The sequence below is a fragment of the Catharus ustulatus genome, chromosome 2 (genome assembly GCF_009819885.2).
Source record: "Catharus ustulatus isolate bCatUst1 chromosome 2, bCatUst1.pri.v2, whole genome shotgun sequence".
Lineage (NCBI taxonomy): Eukaryota > Metazoa > Chordata > Aves > Passeriformes > Turdidae > Catharus > Catharus ustulatus.
Window position 1 is genome coordinate 428 of NC_046222.1, and position 19,795 is coordinate 20,222.

At 45.6% G+C, this 19,795-nt stretch overlaps 1 protein-coding gene across 1 annotated transcript in view; it reads right to left on the reverse strand.

The window, feature by feature from the left end:
- Positions 1-1,567: 1,567 nt before the first annotated feature.
- The window catches only part of URB1 (URB1 ribosome biogenesis homolog), a 44,769-nt gene continuing 26,541 nt past the window's right edge, over positions 1,568-19,795 (reverse strand). Inside the window, 21 exon segments of the mRNA XM_033084652.2 lie at positions 1,568-2,937; positions 3,032-4,163; positions 4,290-4,366; positions 4,602-4,722; positions 4,820-5,409; positions 6,075-6,941; positions 7,524-8,123; positions 9,136-9,377; positions 9,707-9,883; positions 10,462-10,571; positions 11,198-11,341; positions 11,875-11,981; positions 12,275-12,386; positions 12,760-12,920; positions 14,406-14,508; positions 15,032-15,203; positions 15,973-16,036; positions 16,126-16,236; positions 17,935-18,128; positions 18,261-18,319; positions 19,451-19,628. Of these exon segments, the coding sequence (XP_032940543.1) occupies positions 6,730-6,941; positions 7,524-8,123; positions 9,136-9,377; positions 9,707-9,883; positions 10,462-10,571; positions 11,198-11,341; positions 11,875-11,981; positions 12,275-12,386; positions 12,760-12,920; positions 14,406-14,508; positions 15,032-15,203; positions 15,973-16,036; positions 16,126-16,236; positions 17,935-18,128; positions 18,261-18,319; positions 19,451-19,628 (2,746 nt within the window). The 3' untranslated portion in view covers positions 1,568-2,937; positions 3,032-4,163; positions 4,290-4,366; ... (1 more) ...; positions 4,820-5,409; positions 6,075-6,729.

Here is a 19,795-nt window from a genome sequence, read left to right on the forward strand (position 1 = left end):
TTGCAGCCCCCACTCCCCGTCCCCTCTGCCCTTCATTGACAGACACCGCCCCGCTCTCTCCCGCCCCTCGCCCCCTCCCCGCGCTCGGCAGACGTGGAGCGACCCCGCCGTCCCCCTTGGTCACCGCCCAATCACCCAGGGCGGCACCGCCTCAGCAATGGCTGCAGTACCGCGCTGTGCCCACACGGCGGCGACACTGAGAGGGCACCGGCCCGGGGGTGGCTGCAGTACCGCGCTGTGTCCACACGGCGGCGACACTGCCGCCCAGCTCAGCCCGGGCTTGTGGCCCAGAGGAGGCAAAAAAAAGCCACGAATGGAATAATCGCTTCCAAAATTCCTCCCAAATGAATGCCCCCAAAAACGGCCGACCAAAACTAGAAAAATCTCTGCCTCTAACCAAATAAAACCAAAAATAACCCGTGAAATATAATATATAGATATAGATATTTGTTCTTATTTCATTTATATTCATAATCTATACATATTTATAGATTAGTTCTATTCTAACATATATACAATATTATTTCTATTACTTATTATATAGAAAATCTTTCTATTACTAATATTGAATTCTATTTTACGTATAGCTATGTCTTTATGCATTACATATTTGTATGTTTATATTTTAAAATATTATTTATTTATAAACTCTGCCCCCCACCAAGTAGGAAAAAAAAACCCCCTTTATTTCAAACAATATTTAAATATATTTTTCTCTTTATGTTTTTCATATTTACATCTGTAATATATATATCTCTATCATGGATAGAAGAATATATCCTATTAGTTATATCCTGCATATATATGTACTTTTATTTTATATTTATATATGCCTATATATTTATATTACTAATTTTACAAGCCTGTATATATTTATTGTATATTTATATTTTTGATTATATTACTTATAAAAAACCCTGCCTCTAACCAAATAACACGCAATAAAACATTTAAACTCTATCTTCGTATTTCTATTCTCATTCTTATATGTATTCCTCATATATTATGCTCTTTGCATTATTATACAGTATATATTTCATAGAAATTTGTTACTTGTATTTGTTAATATGTTATATTCTACAAATATATTGATATTTTTATATTTTCATTTTCCTATTATTTATAGCTCATATTTATACTAGCTATATAACACCCCACCAGCGAAAGAAAAGCGAATAAAATATTCCTGCAAAGCACTATTTAAGTGCTTTTATATTGATATTTTCCGTGTATTCTACACCCACCCCTCCCTGTGCAGGCTCTGGCCCCCTCGGGTCCCTCTGCGGGAGGGCTCCCAGCGCCACCCACCCCCCACTGCCACTCACCTGCCCCTGCCTGGGACTCGTCAGTTAACATCCGTCTCCATAAAGCCCCTGACAAAACATGAGGTGAAAGCCGAATGGTTGATGTGCTCCAGCTTTGGTCCTGCTCAGCCCTAATCCCAGCCTGTACTGCCAGCGAGCGCCCTCATCTCCAAACCTTTTCTCAGGGAAATTTCACCTCTATCTGTTCCCTTCCCCTCCCAGTATCTCTGTGTGATCGGAATGCACACGATGAGAGGCTTCTCTGTCGTCTCTTTGGAAATCCTACAGTGACTTTTATTGCCAATAACATCAAAACTGCTTGCTCTGCTGAAGAGAGAACAGCCTGTTTTCACACATCCAAATTCCTTCAAGTTGCTTCGAGCTTCACCTGTTTCCTGGCACTGGGAGAAGTGACAAGTGTTTAGCACAGCACAATGATTAGAACGGTCTCATTTTCAGAAGACACAACTGAACGACAACAGGCAGCGACACTGCTGCTTCCAGCCAATTTGGGCACGTTTCCCTTTCTGCAATCTGAGCTTTCTTCTGTGTCACACGTGAAATTCTGAGTTCCTTAGTACTCTGGCCCAGTTCTTCCCTATCCTCTCAGCACTGCTCTAAAATGATGAAAATTATACAGTTTATCGTCCAAATGAATTGTGTTCCACATAGAAGGCAAATGCTTTCATTCCAGTTATGCTGGGGGAGCCGGCGGGCGGGGAACACCCATAAAGGATATGATCTTCCATGACTGAGTGTCATTTGCACTATGAATTAAAAATACAACACCACACGAAAAGACAGCACTAACACTGTGGGAAAAACCAGAATCGTCGTGCAGTCGTAAAAACTAGAGCAGCAGCCTCTGTTACGTGTTACTGTTGCTCATCATTTTTTCCAGGTGTGGGACAACTGGCTACCTGCTTTCTCTTCAGAGCTTTCCAATGTCCACGCCGACTGCCAGGGTCCAGTTGAGAATTGCTGGCAGTCTGAACCAAGCTCGTTGCTAACTGGTGCGCAGCTCTCTGCTTCATCATCTCCGGAGCGCTCTTCCGCCTGTGCTGCTCTTAAAAATACACATGCATTAAAATACGAACTAAATCACGTTCTATTATAAAAATACTAGCGTTAGCTATTTCCCAGCCTGGTTTTGATCTCAGCATTCTTGGTTTGCATACCAACATTACATCCAGCGTTCCCTTACCCTAAGGGCCATTTCGCGCTGTCAGCCAACAGTGTGACCTTCAGTGTCACCTTTCAGAAGTGGTTTCAGAAACACAGTCTAATGAAATCTGTTTGCACTAAAACATAGGCAGTGCTCATCCTGTATCCTTCCAGAAACTGAAAATACATTTGAATTGCATAAAAACTGTGTATTCAGCATCGTAATTTTCTACCGCACACCAAAATTTGTTTTGCAACCCGATTTGTGATTTCCTTCGCATCCAAAATGATGCATGGTGGTAGGGAGGACAATTCTGCAGCTTTTAGCTGCCCAGCTGGCATCTTCAAATAGGAGAAGGTGAAGGCTTCATCAGAGTCCTGTAATACTGCTGGAGGGCTCACGGGAGCAGTGAACTGGGTCTCTTGGTCAGCTGGGCAGAGTCATCTCAGGGTAGTTCAAGGGCACTGCCTAAAACAGACAAAGAACCATGAATGCTGGGAGTTGCACCAGAGACTGAGACCTGCGAAAAAATAACTCATTCGGACCCTCAGAAACTGCTCACCTGGCCTGCTGATATCCAGCTTCACTTCCTAAAAACAAAGACAAATGCTGTAACACAGTCACTGTTAACACTTTCCCTACAAAGGCAAACTGTGACTGACCCTTGTCCTCAACTTGGATCCATCTGCATCTGAAAGGAAGGCAGGACAAAAGTCAAAGTGCTGCAGGTCAGCCTAACCCGTCCAGAGACCTGGGATCAATCTGCAGATCTCAACTAGAGTCCAACCCCACCCCACATCACTAAAAGCAAGTCCCCAGGACTGGTCCTAGCACCCCTATACCCAGACTACACAGCAGGGCAGAGCAGCTCCGGGCCAAATGCGTGCAGGCACCCGTGACACAGGACATGACAAACGAGGGGAGGACATGGGGAGGGAAATAAAATCTCCCACCGGGAAAAAGGATCACGAGGACTGAGAGAACCCAAGATGGGATGACTGGGGGGAGACTGATGGGGCAATGATGAGGCTGGAAGAAGATGCTAGCAGAAGCATTAATCCCAAGAACTGAAGAGATGGATGCCTCAGAAATTTCTGGTCAGAATCCTCTCCCTATCTTCGCATTCTTCCACATCCTAAACCTCTGGAATGGACTCTTGTGGTGTACAGCTGTCAATACAGCTGAGAAGAAGAGCTTCAAAGACATCAGACTGGATGCTTCTAAGCAGAGATGCGATTACTATACCGGCCCACGCTCCCATGGGCCAGCACCAGGCCAAAGAAAGTGGAGAGGCTAAAAATTAGCCCAGAATTTCTGATATGCCCCTCAAAGGGGTTAGACTCAAGACATGTAATACAACACACTCAAAAGACACACAGTGCACGATAAACAAGTGTGATGACACCCACCAGAACTGCTCTGCCCTGTGCATTTCAGCATTGAGATCAAATTGAGAGTTGCCTCTCATGGGGCCTAAGGGGCTGCTTCTTGGACATCCCCATCTCCAAAGCTGCCTCAGAAACCCCTCCTGACAATTACAGACCCAGCACCCCTCTGTCATCCCCTTCTGTGAATCACAGCCCTCCGCTTATCTGTCAGACACCCGGAGAGGCAAATCCAGTGTAGGTGCGAAGTAAGGCTCCCTCGATGTCTGGGAAATCGCTGCCATCGCCGGGCTCCTCTCTCTGCGTCACCTACACTAAAGAAAACCAAACATCGGTGTATGCTCTGAGGAGCACATTAGCCAAAACCACATAATTCCACAGCTCCCAGGAATAGCAGTGTTATGTGGGCCAAACCCCCACAAGTCAGCTACTCACCCTCTCCTGAGCGTGCTGGGGTCCTTGAGTCTGCAGCTCCAGCCAGAACCTGAGGTTGTGGCTGTTACGGTGGGTACCTGGGTTAGGAGGAGACAAAGTTAGGTGGCGTTTCTGTGAGTGAGGTGGGTGAGCTCATGTGCTGTAAGATGTGCAAATACATCTGCTGCACTTGTGAAAAGTCTCAAGGGCCCACAAATGGACATTTTACACCGTACTACCTTCAAACCACCCCGCACACACACCCTAAGGTAACTCCTAACTGGATAGCCTGCTCACCCTTCCTCCCCTGGTCACAGTCCTCCTTTTACTCACCTGCAACTTCAACCTCAAACATCTTTAACACAGATCAGATGCCTTTTGTCATATGACAAAGGTGCTGAAAAAAATCTCAGGTGTCATACTTCACCTAAAATTTCAGGAAGCTGTATTCTACCTAAAAAACAAAAAAACCCAAGAACACAACTAAAAATTACAAAAGCACCTTATAACCTCTGAACACAAAACCCAAAACTATGAACTTAAATGCCAACTGTATTTAATGCAATTTTCTTCACTGAATCTTCAAAGCCTCTGCTTTAGATGCCCAAAGGCATCTGCTAAAAAACAAACTGAGGTAAGGTGAAACATCCTCTTCATTGAAATGAGAGGAGAACCCTTATCCCAACTGATTCCCAGAGAGGGAATGGAGGCCCTTAGCAAAGGCTGAGGTTAATATACCCCTGATTGGGACCACCCCTCGCTTGCAGGAAAAGGAGGAGCAAATCCCACGAGGTATAAAAGGCCTCAGAATAATGGTGGCTGTTTGGCTCCTCAGACTTGAATTTGAGATGAGGAAATTCAACAAGAGAAAGGTGAGTCAGTTTTCAATACAAAAAAATTTATAGAAACCACAAATACTTTCCTTTTTACAACAAGTGCGTTCAGAAAAAGGGGCAAAAATTGCATCAGAAATAAAACTTTGCGTTTCAGCAGCATAGCTAGGTAACAGAGAATTTATTAGGTGGTATAACTAGTCTTTAGTGAATGCAACAACTTACTATGTGTGTAACTAACTAGGATGGACGAGAATAGGAATGAGAACAATGGTGTAAGTGTCACAGAGACCTCTATTCAGGGCTACCTATGTTTTTTAAAAAGAACAAGAAAAAGAGTAAATTCTCTGTGAAGTAATTCTCACCCACCCAGTTCTATGACATCAGTAGGGAAGAGCTGTTTTGCGCTGCAAAGGCAGCCGGGGTTCTAAGTGCTAGCAGCTTGTGTCAGGGACAAATCCTGATCTGTCTGGCGTTGTAGCAGGTGGAAGCCCCGTCTCAGGAACAGGGCCCTGGACGAGAACATTGGCGCTTTGCCCTCTGAACCAGAACTCCCCCTCCCAGAAGCACAATAGCAGTTTAAAAGAGGCATTTTGCACTCAGACTGGGCAGGGTTCCTTTAGGACAAGAATAATTACATGTAGAAGCAATTCCCTTATTTGCATCTCATTTTTATTTACCCCCCAAATTCAATTCATATCACAAGGAATGTGCAGTTCTGGCTTTTCCCTGTACCGTATTTGTACAGAGGACCTGGGTACAGCACGCAGTCCTGAGTCATTGAATAAATCCTGGTTTACATTTCAAAGGTTCTTGTTGTGGCAGTGCCTGTTTGCAGATCTGGGCTGGCACGTTCTCCTCCCCTCACGGCCACATTCAAGAACAATTGATCAGATTTTGCAGAGAATTCCCAATAAAACCCAGGCACCATCAGTGAGCAGAAAATCCTTTGGGGTTTAGCTCCATCTCTCACCTGTTCCAAGTGGAGGGAAGATGGCCTTTTGTCACACATCACAGTAGCAGTGATGGATCAGGGTTTTTTTTTAATTTTAATAAAAAGGTAATAAAAATAAACCAGGTCTGCTATAAATGTCTTCAAAAGCCATCTAAGCTTTTCAAACTGAAGGAGACCATCATGATTCTCAAGTTCAGTCTTCTATTCACACTGGTTTTGCTATCATCAAATCTACCAGGTTCTTTCAAGAAACAGTAAATCATCATGCCTAAACCTCTGGGTCCTTGTTATTTGCACTTACAGGCCCTTGTAGGAAGCTCTGCAGCCTTTTTTCCCATCCTACACTGGAGAGAGGATGGATATTAATGGCACACATATGCACAAACAGTCTTTCTGATTCTTCAAAAAGTTAAAAACGCCTGAAATAAAAATGATATAAAATAATATTGTGTCTCAGACTGTTCAAGAAAATGGGAAGTGGAGCTTTAATGTCCCACTGAGGGATGTTGAATATGATCGTCCCCCTGAGTTCCCACACAGTAATAAAACTTTTTTGACCAAACAAAAATAAGATTTCTTTGACCAAACAAGTTAGGTTTGTATGAGAACAGCTCAGGAGGCTTCCAGGGCTCACAGTGATGATGGCAGAGCACAGAACGTTAAAGATGAAGTGTTAGTTCCCTGAATTAATGCCCTGATGCAGCCAAATCTTTTTGCAAAGAGATGCAATAATTTCTTCTCCTTGTTTCTGAGTTCCTGAGCCATCCTGTAATTCATCACCTGCACCAGTGCAGACCAATCTGACGTGGGTAAGTAACATATCCGGCTCCTCAGCTCCGAGCCACATGTCCCCGATGTAAACGGAAGTCAGGAATACAAGAACAGCTGTGGAAGAAAGGTGAGAGAACAATCAGAAGATATTCTTCTATTTCCACATGGAAATACCTAGCCAAGCTGTTTACCTCCAGGACTATGTTTTAAAATAGCTCCCTAACTCTTTTCCTAGATGGAAAATGTGGAGTGCCTTTGCCCACGCAAAGCCAATGACCCTGCTCACAAGGAGGAACAAACCTGTTAAATCAAACCCTTTGAAATCTGACCTGTCAGATGCTGCCCTGGACCAGCAACCGGGATCAGCATCCAGGCCCACGGGGACTTGTTTTTTGCAGACTATTTCTCCTCTTGGAACTACACTTCTTTTTATACCTTTTGTTCCATAAAAGTCCTTGAAAGGGAAGTTTCTTAAAGGGAGTGTGAGCTTTGTAGTGTCAGAAAAACTTCCCAATGTCAGCATGCTCTGTGCTGCCCACCCCTCCGCCCATCCCACTGAAGACAGCTTCTGTTTTGGGAAGCCACGAGCCTGGGTGGGTAGGGGAAAACTGGTTTACTGGATGAAAAAAGCCATGGAATTTTCTAGTTCCTCCACCACTGCCTCGTAACACGAGTGCCAAGAACTGGACAAGTCACCTCTTTTGTCCGCATCCTCTTCCGTCCTTGCTGATAGGCACAGGGATTTCACCAGCTCGTGGAAGGTGCTGCACGGGCCCTGCTCCTCCATGAACTGGAGCATGAAGGAACCCAGCACACCGAGCTCCCTGGAGAGCCCAGCTGAGGTGCTGCTGGCCTGGCAGAGCCGGCTGTAAAGCTTGAAGAGGTTGTTCCTCAGCGTCTCATCCCCGAGCATCTCCCGCGCGGCCGCCAGGTGTGGTAGGACGCACTGCCGCAGCCACCTCAGCGCTGGGGACACGTCCTGCTCCCTGAGGATGCTCTGCCCAGCCAGGGACCTCACCAGCCACTTAGTGACAACCTGAATGGATGCACAGGTGACAGCCACTGACTCGCCCCCAGCTTCGCTGGCTCTCAGGGTCTCCCCTCCCTGTGTGCCGGGCGCTGCTGGGAAAACAGGGTCCCAATGGGCAAGGATGGAATTCAGATGTTCTCTGCATTTCTCCAGCTCAGATACTTCCATGTCTGCAGCAGCATCATCTTCTTCCACCTCGTTCTTTTTCCCAGTCTGACGATACACTTGAGATGGGGCTTGAGGTTTGTTCTCATATTTAACATTTTCTGTAGGAAGAAAACCACCACAAAAACAAACATCAGATACTCCAAAGGATTTTCCCGGTACAAAATCGTGCAAGTAAGGTGCTCTCCTGTGTTGATTCTGTTGTTACAGTGGTAAGTAACAGCCTCCTTCAGCAGCCTCATGGAGCCTGCACTGTTCCAAGGGGCTCTGGGAGCTCCCAGGGACTCGCAGCTGGAATCTTATTCCAAACTGGATCACCAAGCCTGGAGATGAGAGAAGTTCCTGAAGCCTGCAGCAACACAACCCATACGTACAGCAAGTTACAGGTATCACTCCAAAAGCTCCCTTCGCATCTTCCTGAGGAGTTTGAAAGGGCAAGAGAAACTTTAGAAAAGCTAAAGCTTTTACAGCATCCCTTAAATACGGGATACCTTCTCAGGTGATACAAAACAAACCTACAGAAGCTTTAACGTGCACCAGAAGCAGTTGCTGCTGCAGGAAACCAGTGTTCTACTAAGACCTCCCACTCCCAAGTTCCTTGCACTTTTTGTTCATAGAGAGAACAAGACAAGTCACACCAGTCCTGATATATTTTTCCTTTCTTCAAAACTGATGATAACAGGAAAAGTCAACTACTCAATTTTCTATCGTTTTATTTATTGGTTTCACCTCCACATCACTTTCAGAACCCCATCCACACTCAGAATGACTCAAACCTTTGAGTTCAAAGCCTTCAGGCACTGCTTTTTCTTTTAAGATTTCATTAAAGACCACCATTTTCCAAAGCCCAATGTGAGATTTGCAACTAAGTTTCACTTTAAAATGAAACTCCCTTTTTAAACTGCGCTTTTCCAAAGCTTCCAAATTGTGTTCAGGTTAGAAATCACCACAAGACTTGAAAAATGCCTTTCCAATTCCTTGCCTCCTCCCTCCAGCTACATCAGTCTGACAGAAGGTATTAGTACTATTTCCAGAGAAGTTTGCCTCACTTGTCCTGTTGGTCTGTAACAGCTGCCACGAAATATGCCTTCCTTGAAGTATTTTAGCACTTACCGAGCAATTCTGTGTTTTGACACTTGAGGGCCAGGGCCTGCAGCTCCTCCTGCAGCTGCAGGTCTTTGCTGACAAGGCTCCACTTGTGCAGCAGCAGCAGCAGCTCCCTGCTGGACAGGACGCTGTCGTTGGCCGTGAAACGCCGCATCTCCCTAAAAGCCTCCACAACAACGGCACGGTATTCCAGCACAGAGCGGAGGGTGCTCAAGAACTCCGTCAGCCTGGCCACACCTACATTAGTCCTGTCAAAAGAAAACACAGGTGCCATGGATTTTCCTGCATGCTAATTAATAAGTACAGTTTGTAATCTTTACTGTCAGAATGGCTAGGAATTAAGGACCTAGGAATTGACAGCAACTGTGCATCACATTTTTCTTTATTCACCCGTGTATTCAAACACCTAAATCCTCCTGTCAAAGAAATCTCATCCAAATTCACTACTCAGCACAGAAACTGAAAGTAAAAAAGGCCATTCATCTACCAGAGATAAAGAAATCCTCCTGGCCTTAATAAAGTTCCAGCTGGACAGAGGATGAAATGCAAAGTGACTGAAACAAAACAAAGGACTTACCCAACATGTTTGATCAACCTGACCAAAACATACAGAAATTCATTTACAAGCTGAATAGGAAGAAGTTTCCTCTTCTCCTGCAGTTGATTCTTGTTTTCTCTCTTGTCTCCTAAATTTGTTAGCCACAGAGTATGGAGTAAGGAAATAATTTTATTTATCACCTTGTTTTCCAGAAACCTGAAAACAAACCAAAACAAGCAAATAAACAAACAGAAAAGGAAAGAAAACCACATTTGGAAGGCAGATCCTCACCAGCAGCTGGTCCACCACCTATAGGGGACCATCTTCTAGTGTGCCTTGGGTGCACTTGCCTGAACCTGCCAGGGCACTCCATGCAAAAGAGATTTTTTGTGTATGTGCATCTATGTGAGGGAGAGGCAAGGGGAGGAGGATGTTCTAGACAGGTCAAATCCATTCCTGTGCAGCAGCTCCTGTCACAGCATGTGAACTGAGAGTGCTTCAAACTTAGAAGTAAAGACACCAATACAAGGTGCCATTTCCTTTCTTGGTTTTTCAAAGTAGTGTTTCCCAGACCATGAAGCACCCCCCACAATCATCCCTCCTACCACAACTCAAAAGCCTCTCAATTCTGTTTTCACAACCACAAGGGCCACCTCAGAGTTCAGCAAGTTCTGTCAGTCCAGCCCTTGGTGCCCCTGTGTCCCTGTCTGCCACCCTTGTTTTCATGCTCAGTCACGACTATTCTAGTGTGGACGGTACAATTGTTCCCATTTCTCCTGTACTTCTCCGCTCACCTTTTCTCTAAGCTGTGCAGGAGCCACGTGAGGAGGCTGTGATCCTGGATCAGCTCATAGGCAGCTCTGGTGACACGGGCAGCACTTTGTAATATCGCCAAGATACGACACTGAAACAGAAAATGTAACTTGTTCTTTGACAGTCCAGATCTAACGATCTAACTCAGAACCAGGAATTTGACTGCTATCTGATCAACTTCAAGGTAAAATGAACACTACATGTTTTCAGCAACGCCAGGGAAGGAGAGACATGCTCCAGTCAAAGCTTCCTGCCACAGGTGCTACTCTTAAAAGAACTCTTCAGATAGCAAGATAACTTTATCTTTCTGTCCAAGGTTTGGATCCCTGAAATACTCAGGGTGGATGCTCCCAAATGCGAGAGCTCCTGGCACGTGAGTTTCCCTCCTGCTGAAGCACTGCTCAGGTAACAATTGTGCCAGTTGGGGAATAGAGACCCCCAAAAAACAAAAGGGCCTGACTAGGAGCAGAACCACGGTAGCCACATGAGGCTCCAGGATGGCAGGAACCTGTTCCAGTTTAGGGGGATAAGGATGGGACTGCTTTAGACACAAGCAATTATTTCCCCCTCCACACATACAAAAAGTCAACAAGGAACACATTCTCTAGAGGGCAAAGGCAGAGTCAGCTGCTCCTTTCTGTTTTGTACTTGAGATCTCAAAGCCATGCAAACTTCTGTGGTTTGGGGTTTTTTGGTGCTTTCTTTTTAAAGTCTTACCTGGGAGCCCCCATCACACAAAGGACTGTTGAAAAAGGAAAGAATTATTTGGAAAATCCTCTGGTAGTCATAAAGCTCGTAGCAATGTTTGTCACGCAGCCCCTCCCCAAGAAATCTGAGGATCCACTCACGCTCTGTTTTGTACTGGAAGCCACAAAGAAAAATACCACCATCAGACATTTTGACACTTCCAAACAATACCTTCTCCTAAGAGCACAAAAACCTGGTTCCCTGTGAGTGTCAGCTCAGGGCTTACCACAGCTTGCTCTGGTCTTCTCAATTTCCTTTCCTATCAAATTTAATCACTAACATTCATCAGGAACACTCAGTCTGCAGCCCAAACATGCAGTGGAAATGGAATTGTAGAAGCTGCTGTTCCTACAATACCTCAGTTGAACTCAATGATACTAATCAAAACTCAAAAGTGAAAGTAGCCTAACTGGGGCAGAATATTCGGATTATTGTGCTCACAGAACATACACAGCACAACTCATTGTCTGTCAGTATAAAGAAAACAACAAAAGCCCCAGAGAAATCACATTTTTAATTCCAACATGAAACAAAAGAAAGATGCCTCTAATTAACCACCTAGGGGAGAATGAGGTTTCATTGTATTTTTATGGTTTTTTTCAATACATTTCTGAAGAACTACTGGATTCCTAAAATGGGACTCTTACCTCAAAATCAAAACTGTAGAAAAGCTGGAAAAAATCTGGTACTTTCCTCAGGTCCAAATACTGGTGTGACAGAAGGAATCTGTTTACCTTCATGTACATGTGCTCCTCTGTGAAGAGAAAAAGCTGGCACTGTGGAGGAGGACAACGTTCCCACCCCACAGACACGGTCAGCAGTAAATGCAAGCTGCACTGAGCAGAGCTCCAAGCTGGGAGAACAGCCCAGGAACTGCAGAAGGCCCTTGCTCTGGGCTCATTACATTGCTGGCCATCCCTCCCCTTCCCTTCCCCAGAATGAAAAGCTCAGTCAAGAGTGCATGGGCACAGAGCAGCTGAGGAGATCAACACTCCCCAAGGCTCCGTTTGCCACCCCAGCAGTGACACACGCAGGAAGGTCCCGTACCTGGCTTCAGCATCTGCTGTGCCACACGAGCAATGTAGAGGGTCAGGGAGAAGGTGAACCTGAGGTTTGGCTGCCTGATTCCATTCTGCACAGCATCCAAGAGATACAGCAACTGCAAGAGTCCAGGGAGAGAAGCCTGAGCGACAGCCCAAATCAACAACAGGAGCATGAACACATCAGTCAGCTTCTGGGACATTTCACAGGCCATACAGGTCAAATATCAATTCCATCAGTGTTTCCATTCTTACAAACAAAATTCACAAGAATTTCTACAACACATTTCCCACTTTCTCTGTCCACAGATTGTAACAGGAGGAAACACAAAGCAGCAGAGGAGAAAGAAGGGGAGAGAGCAATGATAAAAAGCTTCTTTCAGCTGTCTCACCACACACATGTAGGTGGATGAGCAAGGCAACATCTCTCCCACACACATCCATGACCTACAAGGCCTCATCTGCCAAACTGGCAATGGAGCTGAGCCTTACCTGGCTCTTCTCTCGAAAGCGAGCCCCTTCCAGGTGGGAGCGGAAGGAAGCCAGGACAAAATACGCAGCCGCTCTCATGCTGGGATCATAGCTGCTCAGGGCAGCCACTGTGAGACCCAGGGCATTGACTTCCACAAACTTGTGACACGCCACCACACACTCTGTGAGGAGACAGGAGAGAAGAAACAGAAAGCACCCAGGTGTGTTAGCACTGACATGTCCCAGTGTATGTAACAGCACCACAGGCCTTAACATTTCTGGTCATGAGCACCCATTTCTGGCTCCACCCTCAAAAACTATGGCCTCAGCAATTCACTCTAAACAGGAATTCTTCACCTGAGCTGAAATTCATGGGGTTGTTTTTATTTATTTATGTTGTATTTATGCGAGACAGAAATGATCCTGCTCACTAGGCCACGCAAAGCTAGGGGTAAATTCTGTAAAGACATCTTGTAGCTCACTATTTCAGGGGAATACAAAGAACAACAAGAGAGAAAATTCATCTCTCCAGAGCATTTCTGGGTGCCTGAAAGAGCAACACTAAAAAGCTTCTGTAATAGAAAGGAGCCCATAAACAGCCCACAAACCACACCAGTTGTCCCTGTGCAGGCACAAGTGACTGCTGGTAAGGTCTGCTCTGAGCAAAGTACTCAGCTGTATCCCTGAGCCCTTGTGGGTACAACAAAATCCAGCAATGACCAGAAATCAGCCCAACAGAAAACAGGAAACACACCCTTTGATGTTGCATTTACCTCCCGCAGTATTGTGCCATCAGGATTTGCAGTTTCTCCTCTAAGGGTTTGTGTTCTGTGTGTTTTGAAGGGTTGCTGCCATTTCTACCCACTGATGGCTAGAAATGACTTGGTGTGAGCCCTTCACCTTACCTCCAGGAACAGAGCGCAATGGCACCTCAGTGGTATTTAACAGCTACAAATGTCACGTGAGTTTAGCAATAACATTCCTGTATGTTCTTGTCATTCACCCTGAGGGTCAAGAGGAAGTGTCTAGAAACAAATGTTCTTATTTAAGAAGGGGCTGCAATCTTACTGCCAAGTACTAACATCTGGCCCAATGACTTCTCCCCCCATCACTGCTCAGACCAGTGTGCGTGCGTGTATACACGTGTGTGTATATATATATATGTATACAATATTATGTTAAAAAATCACAGATTATTTCTGTCCCTGTACCAGCTCTAGTCCTCTCATCTTTTTCTCAACTACTCGAACTAGTAAAACTCCATTTCATGCCTGGCAGTTTCTTGTTGCCAGCTCTGCTGGTTACAGGCCAGGCAAAGCAGGGTCTCCGCTTCCCCACAGGCCGTTGCCATTTGTCCCAGAGCCACCACTCTGCTCTCCTTCAGGCAGCAGCTGTGGGCAAACTGCTGATGTGCACTAACCGCTCCACTATGGAGTGGTGACACAGAATGAAACCCAAGTTTCCCTGCTCTATAACCACAGCATGTGACAAGCCCCATCTCCAGCCAGCTCACTCACAACCCTCACACTAGTGTGCTTCTTTCCTCTAAAGTCAGGCACAAATTCCTTGCAGTATTAGCTCTTGGATCAGGGATAACAGAGCTCCAGGTGCAGCTCCTGCAGCAGAGCAACCTGACACTAAATGCCAAAGAAAAACACTCATTTTACCTGGTCTGGTCAATTCACTGAAGAGCTGAAGTAGAAAACAAGGATCATAGAAGTCATCAAGGCTCTTGACTGTTTCATCTTTATATAGTGACTCTTGTATCCCCTGAAAGCAAATCCAAACCAGTGTTTGTAAGGAACAGCACCAATTTCAAGCTTGTTTTCAAACTTCCACAAACACCTCATCCCACTATAACCCACCTGACACCGCACGCATTGTAAAATACGATGTAACGCGGGGTGTGACGTGCTTGTGTTTAAACCCAGCTTTCGCTATGAGACTCTCTCCACAACTATTTCCCCTGAGCAGCACCAACAGCTACAGAAGCATGCCAGCAAACTGTAAGAAAGGCTGGAGAGCCCATTGCCAGTGGATCCTTGGGCTGTCCAATCCTGGCCTCGCATACGTGACAACCTCTGCAATGCACGGTCACCCCTGCTGACGAGACGTGGCCCGTATCTTGCAGTAATTTTGAAAGGTGCTCCCAAACAACCAATTCCAGTCCTCCTACAAACTGAAATGACTCTGCCGACGGAAGCAAACCGCATGGAGGCAAGAAATGAATGCCTCAAGGCTCTTGCTGTATATACAAAGAAGGGTAACAGCGCACAGGCTGAACCAAAAGCACCTGTGATGGCAGCAGCCGGCGATGCTGAGGGAACGACAGAATCGTCTTCATCATCTTCTCTCGATCCAGCAGACACAGAATTTCCTCCATGCTTGGCTGCTGCCACAGGGACTTGCCCAGACTCTTGCAAGTCTTATGATGCTCCACTGCAGCTGGACCCCACAGCAGGATCCTTAAACATAATTCAAGGTAACTGCATTAGGCAACAGAGCCAAAAACAACTACATAGGACATCAGGCAGCACTGAAATTTTGCCTTCATTTGTACTTATTACCCTGTGGGACTCGAAGCTAGAACTCGTTTCCCTGGCAACACCTTTGCCATCCATCCCAAGGCTTTTCAAATTTAGTCTGAGCGTGTCTCATTCACTCTGCCCTCCCCTGTCCATCCAAGGCAGAACACATCCATTTAGAGGCACCTACGGAATTAAGCTTGAAGTGCAGATCAAAATGGCAGCAGCTGCATGAAGGGACAGGGATCCAGACCTGACTCAGCCAGCGCTCTTGCACTGCTGGTGGTATTTCTGCCGCTACCTCCAGGACAGAAAAGAGCACGTGAGGAAGGCAGACCTAAGCACAACTGTTGGTAATAGACTTTCCTGTCGACTGCGTGAGCACAGCAAAGGGAAAAGTCAACCAGTGACTCATGTTTCAGCCTGCCACCTGTGAGGAGACCCCTACAGTGAGTCCTACTTATGGAGAGTGACTCCAGAAATGAAACATTCCTTCATCTAACCCACAGACACACAGAAGTCTGGGCAACATAAGAGAATTATATTAAGACTTAGAAATAAGTTGCAAAAACGTTTCCAAAAGCAGCATTCACCTTTAGGTTTGACCTCATTCACTGTCTCCTTCATTTAAAAACCAGACCGTGCAAAAAGACCAGTTGTGAGACTACCTGTGTGTAGTTTGCCCAACAACGTAAGGTGTTCGGCTCACCTGGAGTTTATAAGACTTTGATTATTCTTCTCATACAACTGAAGCAACAGCAGTATCTTCTGATCTAAAAGCCAAGATTGAACCCAAAGTTAGTGACCTGTGGACACAAGAACGAGATGCAGAAGGAAGTGCCTTGGCCAGGCTGACACTCACCTGCGGAGCTCAGCGTGGCCCCGTAGGCTCCCAGCAGCACTGGGAGGTGACTGCTCCCACAGAGAGAGGGGCTGAGCTGCACAAGTGTCAGCAGAATGTCCACCAGCGCCTCTGGAACAAAGCACAGCTTAAGCCCTGCAGCTCTCGTCACACAGAGCACAAACAAACACCCCCACACCCACTCCACATGCATGCACACACAGCACTGGCCATTCTACATCAGCATCTATCTCTAGAGACACCACAGCCCATGTCCCCAGCACACTTCAGGGTGATTATGACGCATTTAATTCAAGGCAACATCTTAAAACAGCACTCCCAAGCTGAACACACACGACACTCGGCCAGCTGAGGTCCCCACCATGGAACACACTATTCTGCAGAAGCTTTCCATGTGTACACACCCGCTCTCCGGTTAAAAAGGACTGCTGTAGTCTATCTTGCCATAGCTCCACTCCTTCCCCCCCCAGGAGGGCATCTGGAACGGGCTCAGGAGCTGCACAGGGAAAGGCAGACATCCCAGCAACCTCCCCGAGGACTCGAGAATTCACAGCAAAAGCTTCTAACTCCGCACCCCAGCTGCAGTAAATATCAAAAGGCTCCTGCACTCTGCGTTGCAGCAGGGCTCAGCACTGCAGCTGGCTCATGAGCCACGGGAACTCTGTCCTGGGGGGTACACAAATTATCCACCTTTGCCCTGCAACTAACTGAGAAACAGAAAATAGAAGTGATTGGGTTCCTCAAAAGCAGACAGGATGTTCGTAGCACACTCAAGACTCGACTCCAGGTTTCTCTGCTCCCAGTATCTGAAAAGGCCTGGGCTTTGACCCCAGTCATGTGCAGGAATATAAAATGCATGTTCAAACTGAAGAGCTCCTAAAGTACCATCCTGAGTGAATGCACTCATGACACCAAGCTTCTGGAATACTGCAGCTGGCCTCAAAGAATCCATCCTGCTGACCTACAGAAATACACTCTAGAGCTAAGATACGTACATTCACAGTAAGTGGCAAAATCTGTTCCTTATTTTTCATTTCACGAAACTGGTGACTCCGCAAGAGCTTTCTTCACTTTTCAGGTGTTTAAAACTTGAAAGCTTGTTTACGTGTTGCTCATCAATAAACACACAATTTGTTATCAACATGCTGCCCTGAGAATTTTCCCCCCTTTTCTTACACAGCTCTTTCAACTACTGCATCTCAAACCCCTGTACAGTGGAGAAAAGATGAGGTCTATGAAGATTAGATGTGGCTCAAGATCAGGCAGGATTTCACTTGCCACTGAAGAAACAAACCACTCCTACAAATGAACTAGCATCCAACTTACATTCCTCTGGAAGGATATGCCTCATGAAAGGTTACAATATGAAATACACATAATTTAAATTGCCATTCTTGATAAAACTTGCAGAATCAACTTGAAATCTCCTCTATCAACCTATTTAAAAACATGTTTCAACATCACAGCACCTGGGTGCACTTCAGTCATCTTACACTAACTGCCTCAGAGAAACCAAAAGAATCAATCCAAGACTTCAACTGGGTTAAAAACACCAGAACAACAAACAAACAACAACCCAAAACAAAATAAAATCCCAAACCCACCTTTCCAGTAGTTTTAAAAACAGCATAAAAGGAATGTAACATTTGGATCTGAGCAGAGGTAACATTTAAATGCCGGTATTCTGGAGCTGGTAATAACTCTGCAGGTATTTACATGGGTAGGATGTTGCTGGATGGAGAGAACACTACACAAAAAAAAGACAAGATTGGTTGTATTTAGCAGGGGAAGAAGATAGTTTAAAAATACCTCTTGTCTGGATCTTCGTGCCATCTTCTTCTATTGACCTCAGGATGGTTGACAAAAATAAAGAGTGCTGTGTGACCATCATATGAAGTTTGGAGAACTTGACTAAGCTCTGACTAAGCGAGGATTCTTTCTTGTATAGTAACTGGATGGCAACGTTCAGGACCTTCAGAAATGTTTCACCTCTGTAACGGTACCTTTGGGAGAAGGATCACAGAGAAGTCAGATCCCAACCCAAGGAAAGCTGATTCAAAGCTGTTCAAGAAAGCGGAACTTGGAAAAGAAAATGAACTTAATAAACCAAACCAAATTAAAATGAAAACACTTACTTGAGTCCTGTCTTCACAAAGCTGCACCAGTCATCTGGGTCCACCTCTTCAACCACACACTGTGTGCAGCAAGCAAAAGCAGATGTTGGGTCACATTTGGCACATGGAGCTTCTACAGCTGTTTTTGTTCCAGGGACACATTAAGAACGTGCAAGCCAAACACTCACGTGGGATGATCGGAGGATAACAGGGAAAAAAGCTCTTGGATACAACAATCCTAACTCCTGCTTCAAAGGAAACTGCAAGTGTTTTGTTGCTCTGGGAGCAGGGGAATATATGGGCTGTATGGAATTAAAAAGCAAGCTGGGTTGTAGGTTCCAAAAACCCAGTGGCTCGATACTCTTCAAATTCCCAAAGTGTGAAAGGAATCACAACTTGACAAGTCAAAGCAAGACTGGGTACCATGGTTTTGTGTGGTTTAGCTAACCAAGCTTTGAATGTGGCAAACAGGGTGGTTCGTGTAGGTGTTCCCTACAACTAATGTGCTCTGAGGAGCTGGGAACCACAACAAACCAGTCAGGCTGGAGAAGACCGACAGCTGCACATACCAACAGTCCTGCGAATGCAGGTGCTGACCTCGGCTGGAAAACACTCTCAGGATGGGATGGACATGTGAGGAGGCCCCAGGGCCTGCACAGCCAGCCAGCTCCTACAAGGGAGTCTCAGCAAAAGCCAGTGAGAAGGCAAAGGCATTCACTGCTCAGAGACCTTCAGTATTAAGTGTCACAGTGATTGTGTTTACTGAACTCAAACCAAGGGCACAGTACAGCAAGAGCAATCAAGTAGTGCTCTTCAAGATCAAAGTCGGGACTTCTATTTATGATCTACCAGATTTTTGCCCCAGACCTCAGATGGCAGGTGGGTCTTGGCAGAACTCTATCATGTTTTTTTAATTAAAAAAAAAAATAAATAAAATCCACTGGTAACCTTTGACTTCTTACTGCTAAATAGCTCAAACTCCAGGCCTCAAAGGGGATTCTTACCAGAAAGCCATCATCAAGAACATAAAACTGCTTCATATAAAAGGATTCTCAGGACTAAGTTAACTCTGCGAAAGTTGTTAAAAGCCCATGGAGACTGGATTCCCTAACACAGGAAATCAAGCCCAATCTATATCTACAAAATCTGCAAGTGCCCAATCACACATATGCATACCGTCCCACTGTGGCAAAGCAGATAAGAAGTCTCACCAATAATTCCTCTAGCCTCAGTAGCATGGACCTCTCCACTTCTTGCCTGCTTTCATCTCCACTGCTGCTGTACATGGCAACTAACCCTTTCATGCAGGCTGACAAGAGACGTCTCCTCCAGGAACGCAGCTCCTCTGAGTTTTCAAGCACTCTGGATACAGCATCTGCCACGGCCCAACTGCAGAGAGATCACGAATTATTTTTTAATTAATATTTTCACTTGCTTTTGTATATGTTAAAGATGCCTTGCTGCCAAAGTGCAAAGCAAAAGATTCTTTGAGGAGAGGATGCTGTTACTGCTCCCATTGCCATTACAGCGCTTCCCAGGACAATCTGAGCCCTAAG